At 38.0% G+C, this 26,699-nt stretch overlaps 1 protein-coding gene across 1 annotated transcript; it reads left to right on the top strand.

Annotated features, from left to right (window-relative positions):
• The first annotated feature begins 347 nt into the window (after nucleotides 1–347).
• LOC127623361 (RNA polymerase-associated protein LEO1-like) lies at nucleotides 348–26,294 on the top strand. The gene is made up of 11 exons (XM_052097787.1): nucleotides 348–432; nucleotides 1,647–2,318; nucleotides 8,108–8,209; nucleotides 8,337–8,434; nucleotides 10,669–10,817; nucleotides 10,923–11,102; nucleotides 11,234–11,368; nucleotides 18,857–18,992; nucleotides 21,241–21,433; nucleotides 24,591–24,688; nucleotides 25,174–26,294. Exons 1-11 carry the CDS (start codon nucleotides 372–374, stop codon nucleotides 25,279–25,281), a joined length of 1,932 nt encoding a protein of 643 aa, XP_051953747.1. The 5' UTR covers nucleotides 348–371; the 3' UTR covers nucleotides 25,282–26,294.
• Nucleotides 26,295–26,699: the final 405 nt, after the last annotated feature.

The following is a 26,699-nucleotide window of genomic DNA, read 5'->3' as shown; positions in this document are numbered from 1 at the left end:
CATTAATTATAAATAAATAAATAACTATTTATGGATTTATTATTATATTTTTAAATACACATGTTTGCTTTGTGAAGAAATTAACACATAAGCATGATATGTATTAGTCAACAAAGCTGATTTCAATATTTACGCAAAATTTGAGTAAAACTATGAGGAAAATAAATTCAATCTGTCCAAACTTTGACTAGCAGAGCAAATGAAAACTCCAAACTGTACATAAAGCTTCCATACAAGAAGTTAATTGCAGGTATCTGGCGTCATCTTGTGGTAATAATCGGTGACTGCATCCATATAGCTTTTATTCTGTAAAAGTGTCAGTGGGGCTTTTATTTTATAATCCTTCTCCCGGATATTGATGATTACAGAGGATGGCTGACATGGACGAGCTATTCGGCAGTGATGGCGACAGCGACAATAATGAGCAACGAGGTGCATTAATCTTCACATTTATCGTTTAAATTGTGCTCATTGTATGTGTTCAACATGTTTGCATGACCTCATCTCAAATTAAGCGACATGTTAAACTTTTAGCTTGTCAGTTCCAGCACTTCGCAAATTTTAATGGCCGCATTTGATCAGGAGGAACAGATATTAAAAGTAATTTAGCATGGTAACCATGGTTCCTGTCAAATGACATCGTTATTACACGTATTATTACAGTAGTTACAATAGCTGTAGGAATTATGACATTTAAGGGGAAACTCCACAGCAGACTTTCCACGACGGTGCATGTTAGTGTCACAATACTTTTTGTAAAACAAAACAGGCACAACACATGTTTTGAGATATATTAGATATGTTAGATAAACGGTTTTCTGACTTAAAACAACTAAAATAATTATAAGGATAGTTCACCCAAAATGAAAATGTTCACATCATTCTCTCACCTTCATGATATCCCAGATGTGTATGAGTTTCTTTGTTCTGCAGAACACAAACATATATTTCAAAGAATATTCTCTGAACTATTGTAGGTCCTTACAATGCAAGTGAATGGTTACCAGAATAGGCAAATAAAGGCAGCATAAATGTAATCCATTCAATTTAGTAGTTAAATCCTGCCCAGTAGGTGGCGATATGCATGAAGAATGAACTGCCATAAACAAAAGAAGAATGTGAAAGTGTAGATTTGTAGTAAAAGGACTTGAATATTGATTTTTCTCACCCAAACCTATCTTATCGTTTCTGAAGACATGGATTTTACCACTGGAGTCATATTGATTATTTCTATGCTGCCTTTTTGTGCTATTTTGAGGTTCAAAGTTTTGGCACCCATTCACTTGCATTGTATAGCTCAACTGAGCTCAACAGAAGAAAGTCATGCACAACTGGAATTGCATGAGTAAATGATGAGATCATTTAAATTTTGGGGTGAATTAAGAATAGGTAGATAGTAAAACCCATCAAATGTCTGCCAATTCAGGAACAGCTTCTTTTGGAGGTGTAATTGAAGAATATGACATGCAGTGATGCCACTCAAAATAAGTTATTTAATTAAAATTGTGTTGAGTAAACTGTTCTTTTGATTATAATCACACAGGCCTGTTTCCATTGTAAAAAATGTTTGGTCATGGAAAACCTGGAAATTGTGATTTTGTTTTTTAGTAAGTAATAAACTAGTAATGCTTTGTTGTGTTTTTCAGAGTCTGGCTCTGGTTCTGGCTCTGATTCGGAGCACGAGAGACCCAGATCTGCCAGCAACGCATCGGCCAGCGAGAGTGACCGAGATCACGATGAGGATGAGGATGGGGGAAAACCCAGCAATAAAGAACTGTTCGGAGACGACAGCGAAGATGAGCATGGCAGCCAGCACAGCGGCAGCCAGCACAGCGGCAGCCAGCACAGCGGCAGCCAGCACAGCGGCAGCCAGCACAGCGGCAGCCATCACAGCGGCAGCCAGCGCAGCGGCAGCCAATCAGAGAGATCGGGCAACCAGTCAAACGCAAGCATGCACTCTGACAATGAGCGCAGCGGGTCAGAGGGTCACCACGAGGAGGAGGAGGATTATGATGACAACAGGGGTCAAAGGTCAGATGCTGCAAGCCTGGCTTCAGGGGCAGGAAGTCCTCAGTCTGATAGAGGTAGTGGAAGTCCGGGGTCAGATGCAGGAAGTCCACGCTCATATGCAGGAACTGGTCATTCAGATCCAGGCACACCTCATTCAGATGTAGAGGGCTCCGGGAAAGACATGGCTCATTCTGGAGATGAGAAGTGGGGAGGTCATGGAGAGAGCGACCAATCAGATGAAGAGAAACAGCAGAACACAGACGACGAGAGGGAACATTCGAATGATGAAGGGGCGAGACGCATATCAGGTCAGTGAGACAGAGAGACAGACGTGCTAAAGTTGTGAGTGAGTTGTTTGCATCTAATGGACTTTTCCCATTTCCGTTTTTTCCATTTTATTAGTGTCAGCAAGGGTTATAGAATTTAAAGAATAATGTTCTATATTTACATTGAAAAGGTCTGCTTCATTTACTCTGCTAAATTAAGGCTGAAATGACCATCACAGACTGTAAAAATGGTCTACATGCTCTGTTTATACCTTAAAGGAAAAGGTCAACATCATCATTTATCCCCCTCATGCCACTTTGAAACCCATATTTCTTTCTTCTGAGGATCACAAGAGGAGTCATTTGAAGAATCTCCAAAAAGCTTTTTCTCATATAATGAAAGTGAATAGTGACTCGGCTGTTAAGCTTCAAAATGGAAAAAAATGTAATAATTCAACAACATAAAACCAAAGTACAAGTAGTCACTGTGGCTTGTGCAGTATATTCCAAGTCTTCTGAAGCCAAACAATCACTTTGTGTGATGAACAGATTGAAATTTGAGTAATTTATATTCACTATTAAACCAAATTGTTGATCAGCTCCAGTTTGTAATCAAATATGGCAAATATAGTTTGATGAGTTCTGGCTCATATGTGGTTTGATGTCATGGCATTTGGTCATAAGACAACCAATTTCATGTTATTGATGTCCAACTACCAAATCACCATATTTGATTTAGGCGTTACAAACGGGAGTCAATCAATGATCACTTTGTGTTCCATTAATAAATGAAGCCATATGGGTTTGGAGTAAATAGTGGGTAATTATTCCTTTAAGAGACAGAGGCCCCATTTACACTGGGTGTTAAAAGGACAGTTCACCCAAAAATGAAATGTCTCTCATCATTTCATCAAGTCTCACCCTAATCCCATCCCCAGATGTGTATGACTTTCTATCTTCAAAAAGTACATAAAGGGAGCATAAAAGATATCCGTTCAACTCCAGTGGTGTAATCTATGTCTTCTGAAGCAATATGATAGGTGTGGGTGAGGTCCTTTTTCACTGTACATCTTGATATCGGCAGTATCCTTGGCTATCATGTTTTCAAGCTCAATTACACTTCCTAGTTGTGATGCTGCTGTCGGTAACGGCCGATATTCACGCCCTATGTCTCGATCAGTACAGTTTGGCAGTACCTGCCGATAACCGATCTATCGATAGTTTTTTAAATTTATACTGAATGAAAAAAATAACACGATAAGTAAAATAGTGCTACATTCATTACAAAAATAACCAGTACTGACTGAACCATGAAAATGTATTGTACTTTTTTAAATGAAAGTAATGTATAAATTTTAATATATTCAAATTTTTAAGTCAGCTGATTTTTAAATTGTCCACAAGAGGGCGCAATAAATACATAAACCTTTCAGCACTGTTATATTAATGTATAGAACATTCCTTTACTGGCTGTTAAAAAAGAGCATTTCATTTTTAATGAATGTGTATAAAATAAACAAATAAAAAGCTTTAGTCGGTTCATATTTTCATATGTTAAGTCAAAAGTAAAATGAGGGGGGGAAAAAATTAATGTATCATTCGTTCATTTCATATTAAATTAGGAATTAAAAATCGGAAAAACAAAAAAACACTTTTTTCTTTATTCGTTTACAATACCAATATTAAAAAAACAAATAATGACTTGTTTTTCATAATTTCGATTTAATGCTCAAGTTAAAATTAGGAAATTGGAAAAATAGCCACGGGACACTGTTCGTTTTTGATTATTTGATTTCACTAGTATATGGCTTCAATATTTGATTTGCACATATTGGTTTACCTGAAACTCCCCTTTCTTCTGATTGGCCAACCTGCACCATCGTCTTTCTCAATGCTGTGAGACAGAATAAAAGTTCCCTGCTGTTTAATTGTTCAGATGAATCCGTCAATTCAGTTAATATTACATTCTTTAACATTTATTCTCCAAAATTCGGTACTTTTATTGCAGCTGAGCTTTCTGTCTCATCAAATAGCCAGATACAGTGTCTAAACATAACTGTAAAATGTTCACTGAATGCAGACAGGGTTTCGTCTTCATACAATTCAGCATTAGGACAATCCTTGCCACATGAAACAATTGATAAGAGGCACACGCACATACACATATTATTAAGATGAATCCCTCCAGCTGTATGCCAAATGTCCTCACAGTTATCCATGTTTTATTCATTTATGAGTGGTACCATGCAGTGCAGCTGATCAGTTGGGCACTGGTGGTCCACACTGCACTGGAGAATCGCATTCGCAGTTAGGGTGACCAGATGTCACTTTAAAACCGTGGACAGTCCCTTTTTTACATGTCATGTACTGCGTACATGTTGGACTTACAGTTGGGACACCTTTTGTCCTAATACTGTAATTACTGCAAGTCCCTCACACCTAAGCACACAGAGCGGGGTAAAGTTAGTTTTAGGTTCGATATTGGTTTTGATATATGGTTTCTTGTACCCAAGCTCTCTCGGTGGCAAGTTTGAAAGGATTTCTCCCACTTCGCTTGATTTTTTGCTATATACATATAAATGGTATAATACTATAATATATACAAATATCTAAAAATCCTTAAAACAAGATCATTTTGATTGATCTTGTTTTAGAAACAACACTGCATCAGATATTTAGGTTTTTCAGAGAATGTATTTTTAACATGTGCATTTTGTCTTACTGTACTAGCAGAGTTTTTATAGTCAAAACAAGTGAAAAAATCTACCAGTACAGAAGAAGTAATCCAAAGTATTTAGAATACGTTACTGACCTTGAGTAATCTAACAGAATATGTTACAAATTGCATTTTACAGCATGTGTTCTGTAATCTGTAGTGGAATACAGCCTATGTATTTTGTTATTAAATGTTTCAATCTATTTTTATTGTTTTTTTTTAACCTGTGCACTTGTAGCACTTTGAGATATGTTCCTTCATGTGTAAAGTGCATTACAAATAAAATGTATTATTATTATTATTATTATTATGTAAAGCCTATGTCTTTACAATGTGTGCATATGCTTCAATACTCTTATGGATGGTTTTCATCATCTCATTTAAAACCATGCCTTTTCAAACCAGAACAACGTCAAAGACAGCAGGTTTATGTGTAGGGCTCTCTGATAAATCTGGCTATTTGACGAGACAGCGAGCTCAGCTGCAATAAAAGTGGCAAATTTTGGAGAGGAAATGTTAAAGAATGTAATATTATGCGAGTGCTGTCTGGCCAGAAACATTGACATGACATTGATCAATTATTTGTACTCAAAGGTGTGCTTAAGGGTCTCGTCTTGCGTCTGCTCCAGAGGGAAATCCCCGGCAGGGAATCCTCTATGGGCTGGGGAAACCGAAACTTCCCCTTCCCTTACGCCATTCTGACGCAGAGCCGATGTAGATGCAAACTTGATATGTACCCCCCTTTATATTCACAGGTATCCAGTATGGTTCTGCTCAATCAGGGGCAGCCTGTGGTGTGTCGGGGACCCAGACCAATGTCTCGACCTTCACTGTGGGCATCGGTCTTAGAAATGTCCCCGGACTCACAGCTATAGCAGACCGACCAAGACTTCACACCCACGGCAGCAGAATCACCAGCCTGTGGGGGAGAGCGGAGAGGGTTAGGGAAGGCCAGCAGGAAGAATGGCCCATGGTAACGGGGAACCGGTTTTGGGGAATGTATTCCCCGTTTCTGGAGAGCAGGAAAAGGACGAGGGGGAGGGAGAGAGAGAGAGAGAGAGAGAGAGAGAGAGAGAGAGAGAGAGAGAGAGAGAGAGAGAGAGAGAGAGAGAGAGAGAGAGAGAAAAGGACTCTCCGCCCCCCAGATACACCGCTATTTTGTCCTCAGCCAACTGGATGGTGGCACTGAACCCACTCTGCCATCCCCTTAGGCAGCTGCGAGACGAACAGCTCCAGCACCACAATGTTGATGACGTCATCGGCATTGCCCTCTTTTTTTAGTCAGCCACCACCGCCGGCAGGCGTCTCAGATCTGTTATGCGATGGCGAATCGGCAGCCGACCTCGCTCACGTCAGTGTGTAGAAATGCTGCTGGTGCTGTTCCGGGCTGTGGCCAACCCATTGTAGGATGGCTTTCTTCAAATGGGCATACCTCCAGGAGTTGGACTTCCCCAGAAAGCAGCGGTAGCAGATGGCCCGCCCACTGTGAGCGTGGCCACTTCAGGGTTCTGGCCGTGTGCTCGAAGAGGTCCAGGAAGGCCTCCAGGTCACCTTGTGGTGTCATCTTCACAAGCGTCACATGGGGTCCTGCTGCTGATGGAGTTACGGCTGAAGGCAGCCGCCCTGGGGCAGCAGGCTCCACAATACTCGCTGGTCCTCCGCTTGGGCCTGGAGGAGCACCTCGAAACAATTCCTGCTCCATCCTCAGCTCAATGAGGGACTGGTGTTCTGCTTAGTGGATGCTGGCGAGGGACTTGAAGACTTCTTCCAGCAGTGAGGACATCATGGCAGTGTATCTTTCCTCCTTCCTGGGTTTCGGCACCACTGTGACACGTTCTTTCAACTCTCTCAAGGAGGAAGCGGGAGACGGGTAACAATTCAAGTTGTGGTTTTTTTATTGCTCACACAAACTACAAAAAGCTTTGCATCTGCTGCTAAATGACCACACGAACACACTGCTCTTTGCCACTCTCTCCTCCGGTGGTCTGGATTGCCCTTTCCTCTCTGCTCTCACTGCAAACACAAAAAAGCTGTTAGAGGTAATTTCTCACAGATGTCAATCCTTACTGTACTCACTCCCTGCCTGGCTCTCCACAGATGTCGCTCGGCCACACCCTCATTGAAGTTCAAGCAGCAACAAGTGAAAAATGAACTATTAATACAATCAGCCAACTAAATAAAAAGGCAGGGAAGGAATTTATAAATATAATAATTCTTTGTACAATATTAAGATGCCATAATATAGTGTATTAAATATAAAGTAGAATAGAAATAAAATAAGGAATAATAATAATTATATGAAATAATGACAATGAATCAATAACCAAAAGTTTCACATTAAGTTTAACTGCACCTATGGATTATCAGTTTGTCTTCAGTTTGACACTAAGTTTTTAGTTTTTTAGAGCTATCATAACTTAATATAGATCATATTTTGTCTTTTTTAATAGTTTTTTTTTTTAAATATGCCTTTAAACTTATTTTATTTGTAATTTATTTTTTGTCAGCAAAAGCTAGGCAAAGTGTTTTTACTGGGGAGATGAAAATTCAATTAACAGTGACAGTGTGCAGAAAGCTTGCATATAGCCAGTTATGAAAGAGATCCTGCTGATAAAAGGTGAAATTATTGGGATCTGTATCAGAAGATCATATCGGTTGTAAATGTTCTTATTGGAGCATCCCTACCTCCTAGCATTATGCCCATGCGCAGAGTGCTAGATGGCGCTATAGGAAGACTAGTCGAGCTTGAAATCATGATCGAGATTTATAGTGAAAAAGGAGTTACAATTTGGTCTGCTTTCACCAAAAATCGATTGAATCACTTCAGAAAACATTGTTTTAACCTTTGGGGTCAAATGGATTACTTTTATGATGCCCTTATGTCCTCTATGGAGCTTCAAAGTTCTGTCAACTATTCATTTGCATTTTGAAGACCAACAGAGCTGAAATATTTAAAAAAAAAAACCTACTTTGTGTTCTGCACGAAAGTCATACACATCTGAGTTAACGATGAGAGAAAATCTTTTTTTCTATATCACCAGGTGTAAATGGGGCCAAAACAATATATGTCAATGTCTTGTAACAAGAATCATTCTGTGTTTGCGATTAATTTCAGAATCCATGAAAGCCAGTGACAGCGAGGAGGAATTCACATGGAAGAAAAATAAAAAAATAGCTTCTGACTCTGACTCAGATTCTGATCCAGAAACAGAGAAAGGTGAGTGACAGATGCTTGTTAAGATGAAACACAAGGTCATAAACACACAGCATCTATTTTAAACCTACTCTCTCTCTCTGTGTGTGTGTGTGTGTGCGTGCGCGCGCGCGTGTGTGTGTGTGTGTAGATAAGCAGAAACCAGAAGCAAATGACTTGTTTGGGGAAGCAGATGATATTTCATCAGACAGTGATGCAGAGAAACCCCCCACACCTGGCCAACCATTGGTGAGACACTTAAACAGCACATATTGAAGCACAATGTCGGAGCTTAATTTTTTTGCAATTAAACATGTGGTCTAAAAACACATAACTGCTTCCAAACTGTCCAGAACAGGGGTTTTCAAACTGTTCAATGCCTAGGACCACCAATATGATGATACCTCCGAGGGACCCCCCTTCCTTAAATATAATGTCAGCTTTATATTTTCATTTTCAGTATAAATACCCAGTTGTTCAAAATCAAAAGTAACAGTCAGTATCTGGTGTGGCCACCAGCTGCATTAAGTACTGCAGTGCATCTCCTCCTCATGGACTGCACCAGATTTGCCAGTTCTTGCTGTGAGAGGTTACCCCACACTTCCACCAAGTTCTTGGACATTTCTGGACCTAGCCCTCATCCTCCGATCCAACAGGTCCCAGACATGCTCAATGGGATTGAGATCCGGGTTCTTCACTGGCCATGACAGAACACTGACATTTTTGTCTTGTGGGAAATCATGCACAGAATGAGCAGTATGGCTGGTGAAATTGTCATGCTGGTGGATCATGTCAGGATGAGCCTGCAGGAATGAGAGAGGAGGATGTCTTCCCTGTAACACACAGCATTGAGATTGCCAGCAATGACAACAAGCTCAGTCCGATGGTGCTGTGACACACCACCCCAGACCACGACGGACCCTCCATCTCCAAATCAATCCCGCTCCAGAGTACAGGCCTCGGTGTAACACTCATTCCTTTGACGGTAAGCGTGAGTCCGACCATCACCCCTGGTGAAACAAAACCGTGACTCATAAGTGAAGAGCACTTTTTGCAGGTGCATGTTCATTATTGTTTATGGTTCATTGAACAAGCATGGAAAACATTGTTTAAACACTTTACAATAAAGATATTTAAAGTTATTTGTATTTTTACAAAATTATCTTTAAAATACACTGTCCTGAAAAAGGGATGTTTATATTTTACTGAGTTTATTAGCTTAATTAAATAATTGGCTTATATATTGTCATTGTGCAAAAAAAAAGAAAAGAAAAAAAAAGTAAAATATTATCTCCAAACATGTTTCTTTTTTAACTTTGAGTTTATCTTTTTCCTTATTTTATTGCTGACGTTTGTATAGGTTCAAGAAATATTTTTTCATCACAAAACTAAATGCATTTGTTTTTATTATTATTATTTCTGGCATTTAAAAACTGTGTTTGTAGAACAATGAATAATAATCTCATAATTTCCAACCAGTCTTTTTTTATTATTATTATTAACATAATTTTATTTCTTTTTTTCCACTTTTACTTTTTATTGTTTTTTTAGCCAACCCCCTAGAGCCTCCCAGTCCAGTCCACATGCATATTTATTTCCAAATCTGCACATTCAAATAATCATTTTAGGCTATTAATGTAGTCTTATGTAATAACTGTTTTATGTATAAAACAATATTTTCATAATTCACATATTTAGTCCTTTAATTTTAATAATACGTAATTGGATGGGACAAGAAAAAAAAAAATGTGGAATGCCCAAATCCCACTACTTAGTAGGTCTTCATGGTGGCAAGGTTACTCACCTCAATCCGGGTGGTATAGGACAAGTCTCAGTTGCCTCCACTTCTGAGACCTTCAATCCGTGCATCTTATCATGACACCGCGGAGACTCGCAGCATGCGGAGGCTCATGCTACTCTCCGCAATCCACACACAACATACCTCACTCCCCATTGAGAGCGAGAACCACTAATCACGACCATGAGGAGGTTATCCCATGTGAATCTACCCTCCCTAGCAACTGGGCCAATTTGGTTGCTTAGGAGACCTGGCTGGAGTCACTCAGCACGTCCTGAACTCAAACTAACGACTCCAGGCGTGATAGTCAGCGTCAATACTCGCTGAGATACCCTGGCCCCCCAAAAATGCTACATTTAACTTTTGTTGATTCAAGCTCAAATTACATGTTAAAGCACATGTAAACCAGCTGTTGTAAAGGCGTCACATCTTTACTAGGTGCAAAAAAACATATGTTAAGGCTGGCTAAAAACTACGCTGTAAAATGAAATGGGTCATGTTATGCATTAATGTTTTCCCTAATGTCAGTCAAGGTTTTCTTTCTCCAAAACATCATTATTCAGTTTTTCAAGACATTTTTCCACCATTCTTCTCTCTGTACTTCTGTGCTGTGTTCTTAAGAGATCTAATGAAAATTCACATGTATTGATCAGATCAATTGATTTGAACTGCTCTGAATGAACAGGATGCAGAGGACGGTCTGGAAGGAGATCAGCCTGAAGAAGAGCCGGTTTCAGAAACCAGGATTGAGGTGGAGATTCCTAAAGTTAGCACAGATTTGGGCAGTGAACTATACTTCGTCAAACTTCCCAACTTCCTTAGCGTGGAGCCCAGGTGTGTTTAGTGTGTCCAGGAAAACTGAAGGGATGACTGCATGCAGCATCTTAAAGACCGGCATCAGTGATTTGTTGATCTAACACCTCTCTCATGCTGTCTCAGGCCATTTGACCCTCAGTATTATGAGGATGAGTTTGAAGATGAGGAGATGTTGGATGAGGAAGGGAGGACGCGTCTCAAGCTGAAGGTGGAGAACACCATCAGGTGGCGCGCTCGCCACGATGAGGAGGGAAATGAAGTCAAAGAGAGCAATGCACGGATCGTTAAATGGTCCGACGGCAGGTGAGAACACAAACACAGTGGAGATTTCAGTGTTAAATTATCATGCAAAAGCATTGAGCAGCTGCTCATTAATGCACAGGAGATCCAATGAGGCAGAAATGTGGTAATCAGCTCTCTCTCTCTCTATGCAGCATGTCTCTGCACCTGGGGAACGAGGTGTTTGATGTGTATAAAGCTCCACTGCAGGGTGATCACAACCACCTCTTCATCCGTCAGGGTACAGGACTGCAGGGACAAGCTGTGTTCAAAACCAAACTCACCTTCAGGTGCGTCTCACACACACGCACCATTTCTTCAGTGGAGATTAGTGATGTCAAAAGAACTGGTACTAATCAGTGTTTCTACAGTATCAGTATTCAGTAGTACTAATTATTGACAGACCAATATATCAGCTAGGCCGATTAATCAGTTGATATTTCCTTTTCAAGTTAATGCAAATTTGAGTAAATATTGCATAGTGTTTTTCACTTTAGGGACCCACTTTATATTAGGTGGCCTTAACTACTACGTACTTAACCATTTGATACAATGTACTTATTATGTACATATATGTTGTTGCATTGTAATTACATTTAAAGTACTTTCATTTTATTACTTTTGTATTTACACTGTTAACTTTACCCCTAATCCAACCCTTACCCCAAAACCTAACTCTAACCCCTAATCCTAACCCTACACTTACTCCTAAACCTAACCGTACCTCAACCTCGGTAGCAGCAACTATGTGAATTTTGCTGAACAACATGTGGTTACACAGTAAATACATAGTCTTGTATGTATTTAATGTCAGTACATAGTAGTTTAGGCCACCTAATATAAAGTGTGACCCACTTTAGAAATTGATTTTTCATTTTTAAATTGTATTATGTTTATCGTCATTTATATCATCCATCAGCCATCCTGCTCTCTAGATATCAGCCATTGAAAAAACGTATCTGTGAATCACTAGTACTAATGGCGTGTTCGAGCTGAAGTCCCTGTGTTGAATTTCCCCACTTACGACCTCAAAGTGTTCCAGTCAATCATACATGTACACAGAAAGAGATGGCATCATGATTCAACATGAAAATTGTGTGTTCTTATGTCAGTATGGATAAATCTTAAAAGTCATGAACAAAAATGAATTGTATTTACATTTTAAAACAGCCAGTGATGAGCAAAATGAGGTATTGCTTAAATTAAAATTGTATTTTACATTCTAATTATACAGAACATAAAGGAATATTCCGTGTTCAATAGAAGTTAAGATCAACCAACAGCATTTGTGGCATAATATTGATTACCACAAAACGTACTTTTGACTTGCCCCTCCTTTTTTAAAAAAAAAAAAAAGCAAAAATCTGGGTTACAGTGAGACACTTACAATGGAAGTGAATGGGGACAATATGTAAACATTAAAATACTCACTTTTTCAAAAGCATAGACACAAGACATAAACAATATGCACATAAACATGGTTTTAATGTGATTAAATCACTTACTAACCTTTTCTGTGTAAAGTTATAGCCAATTTTACAGCTTTGTTACCATGACGATATAATGTCAACAAACCGTAAAACTCTAAAATGACTGTAAAATTGACAGTTTAAACAACTTTACAGCTCAAATAATTCATGAGATTTAACAGAAGAATTAATGTATGTGCTTTTATAAAATTATAAGCTTCACATTTCTGTGTTTAAACTAGTAGTCAACCGGTATATCGCCAATGCCGATATTCTGACATTTGTCATTATCACATCTGCTGATAAATTTTCCCTTTTGGCTGATTTGTCTTTCTTTTTTATTTTCTTGAGGCTGCCATAAGTCGCCTGCTTGCATGTGAAGTGACGAGACATGAAACAACCAGTCATGGTTTTTTTTTGTTGTTATGTGCCATCGTGTTACTACAATAGTAGACCAGTGTGCAACACAGTGTCATTTAAATGATCCACATTTCAGAGCCGCAACAGACGCATAATGTTAAAGTGCTCACCTGTTTTATTCTCCCTCTCTCTACTCAACAGTTCTCTGTAATTTCAACTTTATTTTCTAATGATAAAAAGGCAAATATCTATAAAACTATTATCATATACCATCTGCAAATATGAAGCGTGTATTCTATCAGCAAGAATCAAAAACTTCAGAATCAAAATTTCCTCTCATTCACAAATCATAACGGTCTGACATGTGACAATCCAAGCAGGAGAGCCACTCCATTTAAACTGTCAGGTGATTGTTGCTGCTCACACTGGATCTTCACAAACGCGTAAGTGCAACTTCAAGGGTGTGTCCGAAACCAGGAAAATGCTGCCTCCGGAAGCTGTATACGCAGCTAAGATAAAATAAGGTGCTTTTCAATCTGTTCCGAGACCAGATTCCTTAAGAGATCCATTCATTCAAAACAGCTGTCAGTTAAGTCATTAACTGATTGGGCAGCAAGGTAGCAAGTCAGCTGCCTACATTTTCGGATGCAATTCAAGTCTTGTTATTTTCATTTGTACACACATAGTCTCAAAGCAGCTTTACAGAAAATCATGCATTAACAAAAAATGAAACCGTAATATCTACAGGTGAAACTCGAAAAATTAGAATATTGTGCAAAAGTTCATTAATTTCAGTAATTCAACTTAAAAGGTGAAACTAATATATTATATAGACTCATTACAAGCAAAGTAAGATATTTCAAGCCTTTATTTGATATAATTTTGATGATTATGGCTTACAGCTTATGAAAACCCCAAATTCAGAATCTCAGAAAATTTGAATATTACATGAAATCAATGAAAAAAAGGATTTTAAATACAGAAATGTCGGCCCTCTGAAAAGTATAATCATGCATATGTACTCAGTACTTGGTTTGGGCCCCTTTTGCATTAATTACTGCCTCAATGCGGCGTGGCATGGATGCTATCAGCCTGTGGCACTGCTGAGGTGTTATGGAAGACCAAGATGCTTCAATAGCTGCCTTCAGCTCTTCTGCATTGTTTGGTCTCATGTCTCTCATCTTTCTCTTATAATGCCCCATAGATTCTCTATGGGGTTCAGGTCAGGCGAGTTTGCTGGCCAATCAAGCACAGTAATACCATGGTCATTGAACCAGGTTTTGGTACTTTTGGCAGTGTGGGCAGGTGCCAAGTCCTGCTGGAAAATGAAGTCAGCATCTCCATAAAGCTTGTCTGCTGAAGGAAGCATGAAGTGCTCTAAAATGTCCCGGTAGACGGCTGCGTTGACTCTGGACTTAATAAAGCACAGTGGACCAACACCAGCCGATGACATGGCTCCCCAAACCAACACAGACTGTGGAAACTTCACACTGGACTTCAAGCATCTTGGATTGTGTGCCTCTCCATTCTTCCTCCAGACTCTGGGACCTTGGTTTCCAAATGAGATGCCAAATTTGCTCTCATCAGAAAAGAGGACTTTGGACCACTGAGCAACAGACCAGTTCTTTTTTTCTTTAGCCCAGGTAAGACGCTTGACATTTGAAGCCCATGTCCAGGACCCGCCTGTGTGTGGTGGCTCTTGATGCAGTAACTCCAGCCTCAGTCCACTCCTTGTGAAGCTCCCCACACATTTGAATGGCCTTTTCCTGACAATCCTCTCCAGGCTACGGTCATCCCTGCTGCTTGTGCACCTTTTTCTTCCACACTTTTCCCTTCCACTTAACTTTCTATTAATGTGCTTTGATACAGCACTTTGAGAACATCCAACTTCTTTTGCAATTACCTTTTGAGACTTTCCCTCCTTGTGGAGGGTGTCAATGATGGTTTTCTGCACAACTGTCAGGTCAGCAGTCTTCCCCATGATTGTGAATTCAACTGAACCAGACTGAGAGACCATTTAAAGGCTCAGGAACCCTTTGCAGGTGTTTAGCTGATTAGAGTGTGACACTTTGAGCCTACAATACTGAACCTTTTCACAATATTCTAATTTTCTGAGATTCTGAATTTGAGGTTTTCATAAGCTGTAAGCCATAATCATAAAAATTATATCAAATAAAGGCTTGAAATATCTTACTTTGCTTGTAATGAGTCTATATAATATATTAGTTTCACCTTTTAAGTTGAATTACTGAAATTAATGAACTTTTGCACGATATTCTAATTTTTCGAGTTTCACCTGTATAAAGTCTTGGTGTGATCATGGTGTACTTGAAATATGATTGTAAATTGTGTATAAAATTTAAATCATTGTATTTATAACCCTAATGAAGAAGCCAAAGGTGACTGTTGCAAAGAACACAAAACTCCATAAGATGTTGTTTAATGGAGAAAAATAACCTTGGGAGAAACCAAACTCACTGTGGGGGCCAGAACACTGTGCAGCCCAAGGTAAAAGTGCTTCACGTGTGCTATAAGTAAAATTTCTTCACTATGCACTGCATGTACAATTGGTTTGATTCTGTATTTTTGGAGTAAATGTGATTGCTAACGTGGAGATGCCATCCATAGTTGCTGGACTACTGTGTGTACTGTTATTTCCTTCTTACTAATATATTAACAGTTTCATCATGTGCAAATGAACTACTAAAATTTGATGACTAAACAGAAATCTGAAGAAACTGCTATCTACCATTTTAAATAGATGAAACTGTTAATATATTAGGAAGGAAATAGCAGTACACACAGTAGTCCAGCAACCTTAGATGTCATGTTCACATTAGTAAGCAAATTGTCTCAAAAAATACTGAATCAAACCAATTGCACATACAGTGCATAGTGAAGAAGACATTTAATTGGGCTGCATCCGAAAACGTAGTCAGCTGACTTGCTACCTTGCTGCCTAATCAGTTAATGGCTTAACTGACATCTGTTTTGAATGAAAGGATCTCTTAAGGAAACTGGTCTACGAACAGTTTGAAAAAGCACCTTATTTTCATCCTACCTCCTTATACAGCATCCGGAGGCAGCATTTTCCTGGTTTCGGTGACAGCCTTGAAGTTGCAATCACGCGGTCATGCAGATCTCCTGACAGTTTAAATGGCCTGGATCACCTGCTTGTATTGTTATGGAGTGACCATCATGATGTGTGAATCAGAGGAACTTTTGATCCTGAAGTTTTTGATTCTGGCTGGTAGAATAAGCACTTCAAAGGAAGATATTAGATGATCGCTCAACTGGAAGAAAATGCAAACAGGTGATTTTCGGTGCCCTCAAGAAAAAAATCAGCCAAATGGGAAAATGTATCACCCGATGCCGATAATTAATAAAAGTCAGAATATTGGTCGATTTATCGTCCTCGGCAATATATTGGTCGATCACTAGTTTAAACCTTCCAAAAATGGCCCCATTCACTTCCATTGTAAGTTCCTCATTGTAAACCAGATTTATTTATTTATTTTTAAGAGAAGGAGGGGTAAGGGACAAAAATATATATTTTTAGGTAATCAACATTATGCCACAAATGCTGTTGAATATTCCTTTAATGCCTGAAACCCATGAAAGGGATTTGACCAAAGTCAGTCCAGAATCACAATTTGAGTTTTATTCAGAATGGATTTATAGGATTTAGACTTTTAGATTTAGGTTTTTAGTAATTTTACCACATTGCATTTTGCATTTGAAATAACCATAAAAGCTGACTTGCCTTTAAAAAAACAATTCCTTTCTCAAAAATACGATAGTCACCTCAATCCTGGAAATGACATTAAATTACCCTTCTAGGGATGCACCGATACTCTGTACACAATATTTTTCTCTTTATCTACCGATCCCGATCCAATACCAGTGTTGCTTTTTTCTTAATCGGTTTATAATATCTATACATCACTGTGTGGAACTAAACACAACCCTCTAACTACACATTATTTCAATATAAATGTGCAGCCTATCAAGAAAGACTTTTTCTTACTGTTAACTAGTCTACCAGATAATGCAGCAGCAAAATTAACAGTAATTCCAGTGAATGTCTTCTATCTGGACTTTAAAGGATTGAAATCTCTTTTCTTCACTTTAGTTGTAAAAGGATATCAGTCCACTTTACAATCACATGGTTATTTTCTCGAACACAGTCAACTTAAATATTATTGTAATTTCTAAAATGATGATGATGATGATGATAATAATAATAATAATATTAATAAATTTATTAGTAGTAGTTGTGAAACTAAATATAGGAATATTATTATACAATTATAACACATTTCAGTTGTAATTTCTTAACTTTAAAAACCCTTTGGCTTTTATTTTGTCGGAACACTTGTGTGTTTATTTGTAGGCTTGTTCACTGTAGTATAATTAGCTATTGTTCAAAATCTTGTGAAATGCTCGACCAGTACACTTCTGAATGTGTGTTATAAGCAAACCGAACTGTGGAGCATTGAGTTTTTGTGGGGCACTCACATATTGCCCGCCACTTTGAGAGCTAAAAACTGCCGTGTGCTGCGAGTGTGCAATGCAACCACAGATCTGCTCTGATTCCTGACTCCAGCCGTAGGACATACTGTCAAACCCACACAATTGCTTGTCAGGCATAAGGGAAAAATCAGTGAAACAATAAAATTCCTCATTATTCGAATGTAGCTTGCTCAACCCACTGATTATTACTGTATCCAATTGCTGCTCTGTTTTTCTGTAACTGCTGGTTTAGGATCAGTTTATACTACCCAAATACAAACCCTAAAAAATAATGGTAAGGGAAAAGCTGTCTCACAAATAGATGGTCAAAAGTGGGTCTGTCAGTCATTTTAAAACAATGTGTACGATCTATTAACATTTACCAGTGTCTGGCCCTGTAGATTTCCATTGTACGTGCACTACTGCTTTTGCAAATTGAGGGTCAAAATTATTTTCTGTGGTAATCAATTCCATATAATATAATGTGATAAGAGTACATATGGCGTCATTATTTTGAATGTGTAATATTCATTTTATATACTTAATCTCAAGAAATCTCATGTTTTTATTAGTTAACAAAACTTATCTTACATTTTTAATTTGTAGAAATTCGACCTCTAGTGTCTTATTGCTTTTATAAAACAGCTACTACATAATGAAAATATTCAGGGCATGAAAAGTAATTATAAAGTTTTACTGAGATACAGTATACAAGATATAGACCCTGACGTAAAAGAAAATTCTAAATGTGTGCTGTGCAGTGATACAGTAATAAATGAACAAGTGTTTCACGTCATCACATGTTTTTATAAAGTGTATTTCAGCACAGCTTGGTCACAATATTGACCAATCAGCATACAGTGTTGGAACTATAATTTTATAGTGATATTCCCACATCTGTGATTTTTTTTTTATTATTTATTTTTATTATTTTTTTAAATAGAGACATGATTTAAAATATTAGTGTTTGTTTGGCTCCTATGTGAGTTTTTTTTAGCTCAGCTTGATGGGTTATAGTCTGTTAAGAAGAGCTACTGATCCACCAGCAGGAGTCACTGTGTGTTACCACAACTGCAAAACTGACACAGACTCCTCATCAAAACACAAGCGTGTAGTTTCTGTGCCACTGGAGTCACCAAATGGAATTGCAAAAATACTGATTTTCTAACAGGTTTCCCAAACACTCCTGAAATGGCATACTTATAGTTGCTTGTATATTAAACGGAGATATTTATCATTGAAATTAAAACTACACACATTACCTTTAAAGAAAGAAAGCCACTCTTAACATCTTAACTGAGTGTACATGCATTAGTCCTCATTCATGTGACAGATACTACAACATACAGATCATGAATGAATCTGTAGCAGTTTATATGTACTTTTTATTTCTGCATGTATCAGATTAGTTTGTATCTGATGTGTGTGTATGTTTAGACCCCACTCCACAGACAGTGCCACACACAGGAAGATGACCCTCTCTCTCGCTGACCGCTGCTCAAAAACACAGAAGATCAGAATTCTGCCCATGGCTGGACGAGACCCTGAGTCCCAGAGAAACGAGATGATAAAGGTAACAAGCGCACACGCTGTCACAAAGATTTGAGGTTTAAGTTTAGCCCTAGACTGACAACATGTGAAACTGCTATCAATACAAATACACCCAAAGTGTGATTTCAAAGAGATCATGTACATAATCTTACACGTTCTTGGCTTATTAAGCATAATCGTTGTAAGATTATGCACATCTTCTCTTATAAAACCTCCATTTATACCGCAGATATAAGGTTTTTAATGACCAAAAGCTGTTGTACAGCTGTCTTGCTGGGGAAAAAGCGATTATATTTTAAACTTTGTAAAGGAAAGCAATGCACATAACAACAAGGGTATTTTTTATTTCCTTTGTTGATAAACTTTTTACAACAATCTGATAAGATGTTGCATAAGACAGTCATCCTATATCAAAGTGTCAGATGATAAATCCTCCGGCCAGAGAATCTCCATTCACAGCATGTTTCTTCTCTCTTACACACACACACACACACAAAGGCTGCAGCAGGTAGCATGCATGGTCGTTTTATCTAAACTTCTTTTCTGACTGTTAAAGCAATTCATGTTTTTATCTATTAAAAGGGTAAGTCACCCACAAATGTGTAAGGGACCATCCTATAGCTTTCCTATGCAGCCAGTTGCATATGCTCCAAACCTCTGGTCAAAAGTTCAGTTTCAGGCTGCAGTTGAAGTTTAGACCACGCCACATGTTTGACACACATGGAACAATGGTACATAGATTCAGAATTTATCATGTAGACTTAAAATTTTTGACTAAATAAAAACAAAACCTTCATCAACGAAAGTTTTCCTCAGTTATTTCGATGAATTAGGGATGATCCGAACAATCAGCCACTGATCGGTATTGGTCAATATTCATGTCCTATGACTCTATTGTTGGGAGTGTGGGGAATACTGGCATAGTGTTGTAAGACAACAAACTTTATTTCAGCTGAACGATGCAGTGGGAAAGGTAGGGCGAATGAAAAGTTTGTGTACTGCTAATGTGACGTTTCACACGAGACAAGGCAAAGAGTAAACAGCATGTGCTGTGAAACAGTCTTTATTATCATAGCTTTTCAGTAATAACACAAGTTACAAGATGTGGTGGAGTTCAAACATCTTCATTAATATCTCAGATTAAACAGCATTAACAATAGTAGCACCTGTAGAGTCCAGAAACATGTGCTGTCTCTCCACTTTCCTTTCATCTCTTGCCCTCAAGAGAGAGCGCCTGTTCACCTCAATAAAGTTCAAGCAGCAACAAGTGAAAAATGAACTATTAATACAGTCATCCAGCTAAATGAAAAGGCAGGCAAGAATTTATAAATATAATAATTCTTTGTACATTATTAAGAGACCATCATTTAATGTATTAAATATAATAATAAAATGGAAATAAAGTAAGTTAAGGTGCATTGAAGCACATCACATTAAGTTTAAGTGCACCTATGGCAGGGCTGGGGAACCTTTTTCCTATTAAGTGCCCTTCAAGTATTTACTTATTTAGCATAGTTATTTTTTCTTTTATTCTTAAAAGAATATAAATGAACTGTTATATGTATGTGTTTGTATATGGAATCAAGGCCATTTTTTGGGGTTTTCAAACTATTTCTTGAATGGCCTCGCGGACTGGGTAAAATGGTCTCGCGGGCCTTTTACTGTCCTGAGACCTGACGTTCCCCACCCCTTACCTATAGGTTATCAGTTTGTCTTCAGTTTGACGCTAAGCTTAATTTTTATAGGGCTACCTATCTTTATGTAGAGAATATTTTGTTAGTCTATACTTGTTTAAAAGTCTTATTTAAAAAAGCGTTTGTCAACAAAAAATAAGCAAATTGATTTTACAGTGCAGAAAGTTTGCATATAGCCAGTTATGACAGAGATCCTGATAAAAGGGTGAAACAATCGGTATCAGCTGATCAGGTAACAAGAAGATCGCTATCGCCTGGTACAAATCCTGAACAGGGCATCCCTAATGATAATATTCATTCCTGTTATAAAGGATCTGAATTTCCTTTCTATAATTTATTATATCTAATACAACTTGATGATTGAACCTGATTCCTAGCACAAAGGGTTACAAAGTTCCCAGTTGTGGAATTCTGGAAATGTAAGAGAAATTTAAATTATGTAAATTATGTATTTATTTAACCTGTAATCGTGCTCATATTCTACATTTGTTGTAGTTGGCTTTGACCTTTGAGTGTAAATCTGCAGCGACATTAGAGTTTGCATTACATTTGTGTGATCTCTCTCTGTCTACGTAGAAAGAAGAGGAGAGGTTACGTTCATCTATCCGCCGTGAGTCGCAGCAGAGACGCATGAGAGAAAAACAGCATCAGCGCGGTCTAAACGCTGGATACCTGGAGCCTGACCGCTACGATGAGGATGAGGAGGGTGAAGATTCCATCAGCCTGGCTGCCATCAAGAGCAAATACAAGGGTGGAGGAGGACTGAGGGGTGGGTGATTTATAAAAACACATGCACCACGAGCTCCAGTACCTCTGAGAATACTAGCAAAATCTGTTTAGCACTGTAGCTAGGTAACAACTCGAGAGGAATAGATGGCAAAAATGCATATATTTAACCATTAAAAGCTGCCTGTTCGCTGCAAAGTCGGTGTAGGTATCAGGTAATGATTATTGTGCACTGCTGACTAAAAACAAGACATTTGCTGACTGTCATTGCAATGGCAAAGCGGCTCTGATGTATAATTTTCCACAGAATCAAAGCCTTCAATCTAAACTTACCCACAACTTTAACAATATTATTTTGCTACCTTGCATGCACTGTTATTTCCATTAGGAAATTGGTGCTGTGTCTGAATACAGAATGCATACTTCCTTACTATGCAGTATGCCAAAAACAGAATGCCAATGGGGTAGTATGTCAATCCTCAGTATTCATAAAACAGTTGGCAAGAAATACCCAAATGACCTAGTACATTCAATGAGATTCTGAAGTGCACATCCTTAGGACACTGTACTATCTCATTATGCCTCGGGAGCTGAGGACACATCACATTCAAAATGCTGAATTTGAAAACCGTGAGTAGGGTGGCGCATGTAAAGTGTAAGTGCTATATATGCCAAGAAAGTTGTTCCTTTTGGATAAACTATACATGTCTAACAAAACTGGAGTAGATTATTTTGGCAGTAGCTGTTATGTCATATGTTCGGGTCACGGGACAATGCCCACGTTCCCGGAGGAAGTATATCCGAAATATTTTCATACTACTCGTCTACATACCTGAAGAACGTTCTTTTACCGGCCAAGAAGTGCGTCCTTCATTAAATGCACTACTTACTCTGGCAGTGTGCGATTTTGGATGCAGAGCTGGTAGTTTTTTTGTATTTTGTTTTGGTTGTACTATCAAAAGTTATGCAAGCGTTGTTCTGTGCATGTTCCCTCATGGCAGATATTTAATTTAGCAGACACTGATAATTAAGGTGGTGGAAAAGGAGATAATCAATAATATGCAGATGGTTTTTAAAAATGGTTAATTGAATGCATTTTCTTTCAAACAAAATATAGTAGTCTTTACGGTGACAAAAGTTCTGGCACTGATTAATCGTCAAAACCAATATATTGGTCGACCTCCTGTTAAATAAAATTATCTAGTACATGGACGATTGGAAAATGCAAAAATGATTCCCAAATGCCCAAAGCCGATATTAGATTTTGCACATATTGATATCTAAGGTGGTGGAAAAAGACAAAGTTTTTAAAAATGATTCATTTAATGTGTTTTCAGTAACACTTCATAATAAGGTTCCATTTGTTAATTAAGGGGTAATGTACAGTCAGCCGGTTGTTATCGCACAATAAACCCCAACAGGGTGATCAGGATCTTGTATCACTCTTAAGGGGTTTATTTTGCGATAATAACCGACTGATTCTCTGTAGTCATTAAAAATGACTCCCATTGGCCCTCATCAATCATGGCTTCCTAATAATTCCCATCCATTAATTCTCTCTCTCTTTCACTCTGTGTATGTGTGTATATATATATATATATATATATATATATATATATATATATATATATATATATATATATATGAGTGAATGGTTAAGTGCTCATAGAAAAGATGTGTTTTTTGAATTTTTTTTGAAGACGGATGGGGTTGCAAAGGTCATTCCACCTTTGTGGTACAGTGGAACCGAAAGTCCGGGACGTGATTTGGTGCAATTTTATACAATAACATTTTATTAGCTTGCTTGTAGAGATCACTGAACCCAGATGAGCGGTCTAATACATCTTAATCCCCTGTTGTACTGTCGTTACAGAGCAATATCTGACTGCTGGATGACGCCATTGACCAATCAGAATCGAGTATTCCAGAGAGCTGTGTAATAACAATAGATAATGCATTAGGTATCATGAAGAAAAAAAAATTATTATATTTTTACAGCATTTATTACTCTATGCTAATGGTAGTTAATAAAATACAATTGTTCATTGTTAGTTTATGTTCGTTCACCGTGCATTAATGTTAAAAGAATACTACTTTTGATTTAAAATATTTATTAATATATGTTGAAATTAACATGAACTAATATGAATAAATGGCATTGTTAGTTAATGATAACAAATTGATCCTAATTGTAAAGTGTATTTAGGTGGTAGAAAAGAGAATAAACAATTAATCGGCCGTTAGTTTTTAAAAACGATTATTTGAATGCGTTTTCTGACAAAATGTATTAAGTCTTTACTTTGCCAAAAGTTACAAAATGTCCTATCGGCACTGATTAATTGGCAAAACCGATATATTGGTCAAGCTCTAGTTGTCTGTAATATGGTCTGTGTTTTGCTTTCAGTACACAGTCAGTAAAATTATGACACATATATATGTATATGATTAGAATAGTTAGTCTAGCCACAATAAAAGCTTGCGAATTGCATTTGAAATTATTGAATTAAATATAATAATATGTAACAATGAGTTTTAAGCACATCAGAAATTCCAGCACTATTGTACTGCTTATGAAAGTCATTCCAACCTTGGCTTCCCTTCACCCTACAGCAATTGGCTGCCATCCTGCGTTTTTTGCCTCTCGGTTGCATAAAGTTGACCATTAATTTTTGATGCTCTCATCACTTGCTCCTGACACTCAGCTCTCATAGAATGGATTGAAAACACCTGCTCATCTCTACGCCAGTGGGCACGTATGTTATGTTAGGAAGTTGAAGTGGCTTCTGATCAGTGGCCGAGCTCTCTATCTGTCGTCTAGGTTGAATTCTCTCTCTCCTCCTTTGGGTCAGTGTATCTGCACAACTGATTCTCTGAGTGAGTTTGAGACCTGCTGCGATCAGCTAGAACATTGTGCACTGCAAAAACAGCTTGTGTTCCCAAAACAGCATGTCTCGCACACACACTCTCACTTGCAGTAACAAGTCATCAGCCGATTACCTGCTGGTATCTTAAGACTGCATTATGCCGGAGTCCAGCTGAGATTTAGATTAGTTTGTTCAGGTTTGTTTGTTTGTACTGTTAAGATGTATTTACTGAAAGAACATCTCTCTGGAATGAAGATATGCTCTGGAATGCTTAAAAATGGTTCCAAATTTCTGAGCTGTTTCTTATGATTATGTTTGTTTGTTTGTGGGTCACAGAAGAGCGGGCCAGGATCTACTCCTCAGACAGTGATGAAGGCTCTGATGAAGACAAGGCCCAACGGCTGATGAAGGCCAAGAGACTGGATAGTGATGAGGTGAGCCACATTAACACACACTATGACTTCACTAGAGACATTGGAGTGTTTTCTGTAAACAAACAAGATTTTTCTTTGTTTGGGATACTATAAAAAAAACGTACTATATATAGTACTATAACTTTCAGAACTCGCTCTAGTCCAAAAGACCATCTATTTAAACTAAGCTGCAAAAACGGCTTGCTTGGAACCTTTCATAATTATAATGTCACGTCAAGAGCGCATTAATGCCAGAAACATACATTACTTAAGTATGTGAACTCAGACCTGAGCTCTTGGCCAACGCATTGATTTCACGTTGAATGAGCGTTGTTGTGGCAGTAAAAAACCTCAGTACTCAAGGGGGTGATGGAGTTAAGTCTGACCAATCAGGATTTCAGACACACTGGTCCAAAAGTGCTTTCTGAAATCCAGAACAAACCAACCACTTTAAGCTGTGTTCAGCTACCAATTGAGTAATGCACGTTATCCTTTCATTCTTTCAGGAAGGGGAAAACTCTGGGAAGAGGAAGGCCGAAGACAACGAGGAATCTACTGCCAAGAAACCCAAAAAATATGTTATCAGTGATGAAGAGGATGAGGCAGATGAGTGATTTTTGTTTGTGTATTTTATTTGTTTATCGTACTGTGATTGTTAATCACAGTAAAGTAGGAGGTGTATATTTTGTAAAATAGGCCAGTGGTGGTTCAGCGGTTAAGGTTTAGTTTGGTTACTGACCAAAAGGTCGGGGGTTCAAGTCCCAGCACTGCCAAGTTACCACTGTTGGGCCCTTGAGCAAGGCCCTTGACCCTATCTGCTCCAGGGGTGCTGTTTCATGGCTGACCCTGCACTCTGACCCCAGCTTAGTTGGGATATGTGAAAACAACTGCATTTCATTGGCTCTGTACCTGTACTCTGCACAATGACAATAAAGTTGAATCTTAATCTTAAAAAGTCAAGATGCTCAACATGTCAATAAAGAACAGGACTCTCACAGTCAGTCACTGTTTGTGCTTTGTTAAATACATAACTTTAAGATTTCATTGTTATATGTTCAGTTTCCATTGTGTGCACATATAGGAATGAGAACACAAGGTTGATTTTTATAAACCGGTTAGTTCTGGTTCTCTAATCTTACGCACCAGGTATGCGCCCAATGGCAATGTATTTTAATGGGCTTTTTTCCGCAAACCATGTAGATGCCCTTACCAGGAGTGCTGACATTCGGCACAACAGCACTGGTAAGATGATCATCCTAATTATAACCTGTAATTTATGAATGTTGTTGGGTGAAAGCACATCCATCACAGGTGCAGTTTATTATTGACATAGAGAGTGTCAGTTTGAGAGTTTTATTTGCTGTGGCTGCTGAGTCTGCTGGAGAGAGATTGAAAGACAGCTAGTTTATGTACTTTTCTGCCCCATGGCGACATAATGACTGACTAAACACACACACACACACACACACACACACACTTGGAGGATCCCTGCAACAGACATATGGACATCACAGCGCCCTGATCCCAACATCATTGAGCCAGTCTGGGATTACATGATGAGACAGAATTAACTGAGACAGCCTAAATAGATAGAACATCTATGGCAAGAAGATGATACATGGATGGATGGATGCATACATACATAGAAACTTTTAAACACAATTTTTTTTTTTATTAAGTTGAAATATAAAAACATATCAATTTTATATATATATATATATATATATATATATATATATATATATATATATATATATATATATACAGCTCTGGAAAAAATTTAGAGACCTCTGTAAAATGATCAGTTTCTCTGGATTTACTATTTTTAAGTAAGTGTTTGAGTAAAATGTATTCTATAAAGTACTGACAACATTTCTCCCAAATTCCAAATAAAAATATTGTCATATAGAGCATTTATTTGCAGAAAATTGTGTTAAAAATAACAAAAATATGCAGTGTTTTCAGACCTCCAATAATGCAAAGAAAACAAGTTCATATTAATTTTTAAACATCACAATACTAATGTTTTTTC

This window comes from Xyrauchen texanus, chromosome 29 (genome assembly GCF_025860055.1).
Source record: "Xyrauchen texanus isolate HMW12.3.18 chromosome 29, RBS_HiC_50CHRs, whole genome shotgun sequence".
In the NCBI taxonomy this organism is placed as follows: Eukaryota; Metazoa; Chordata; class Actinopteri; order Cypriniformes; family Catostomidae; genus Xyrauchen; species Xyrauchen texanus.
This window is presented reverse-complemented; position numbering and strand designations above follow the sequence as displayed.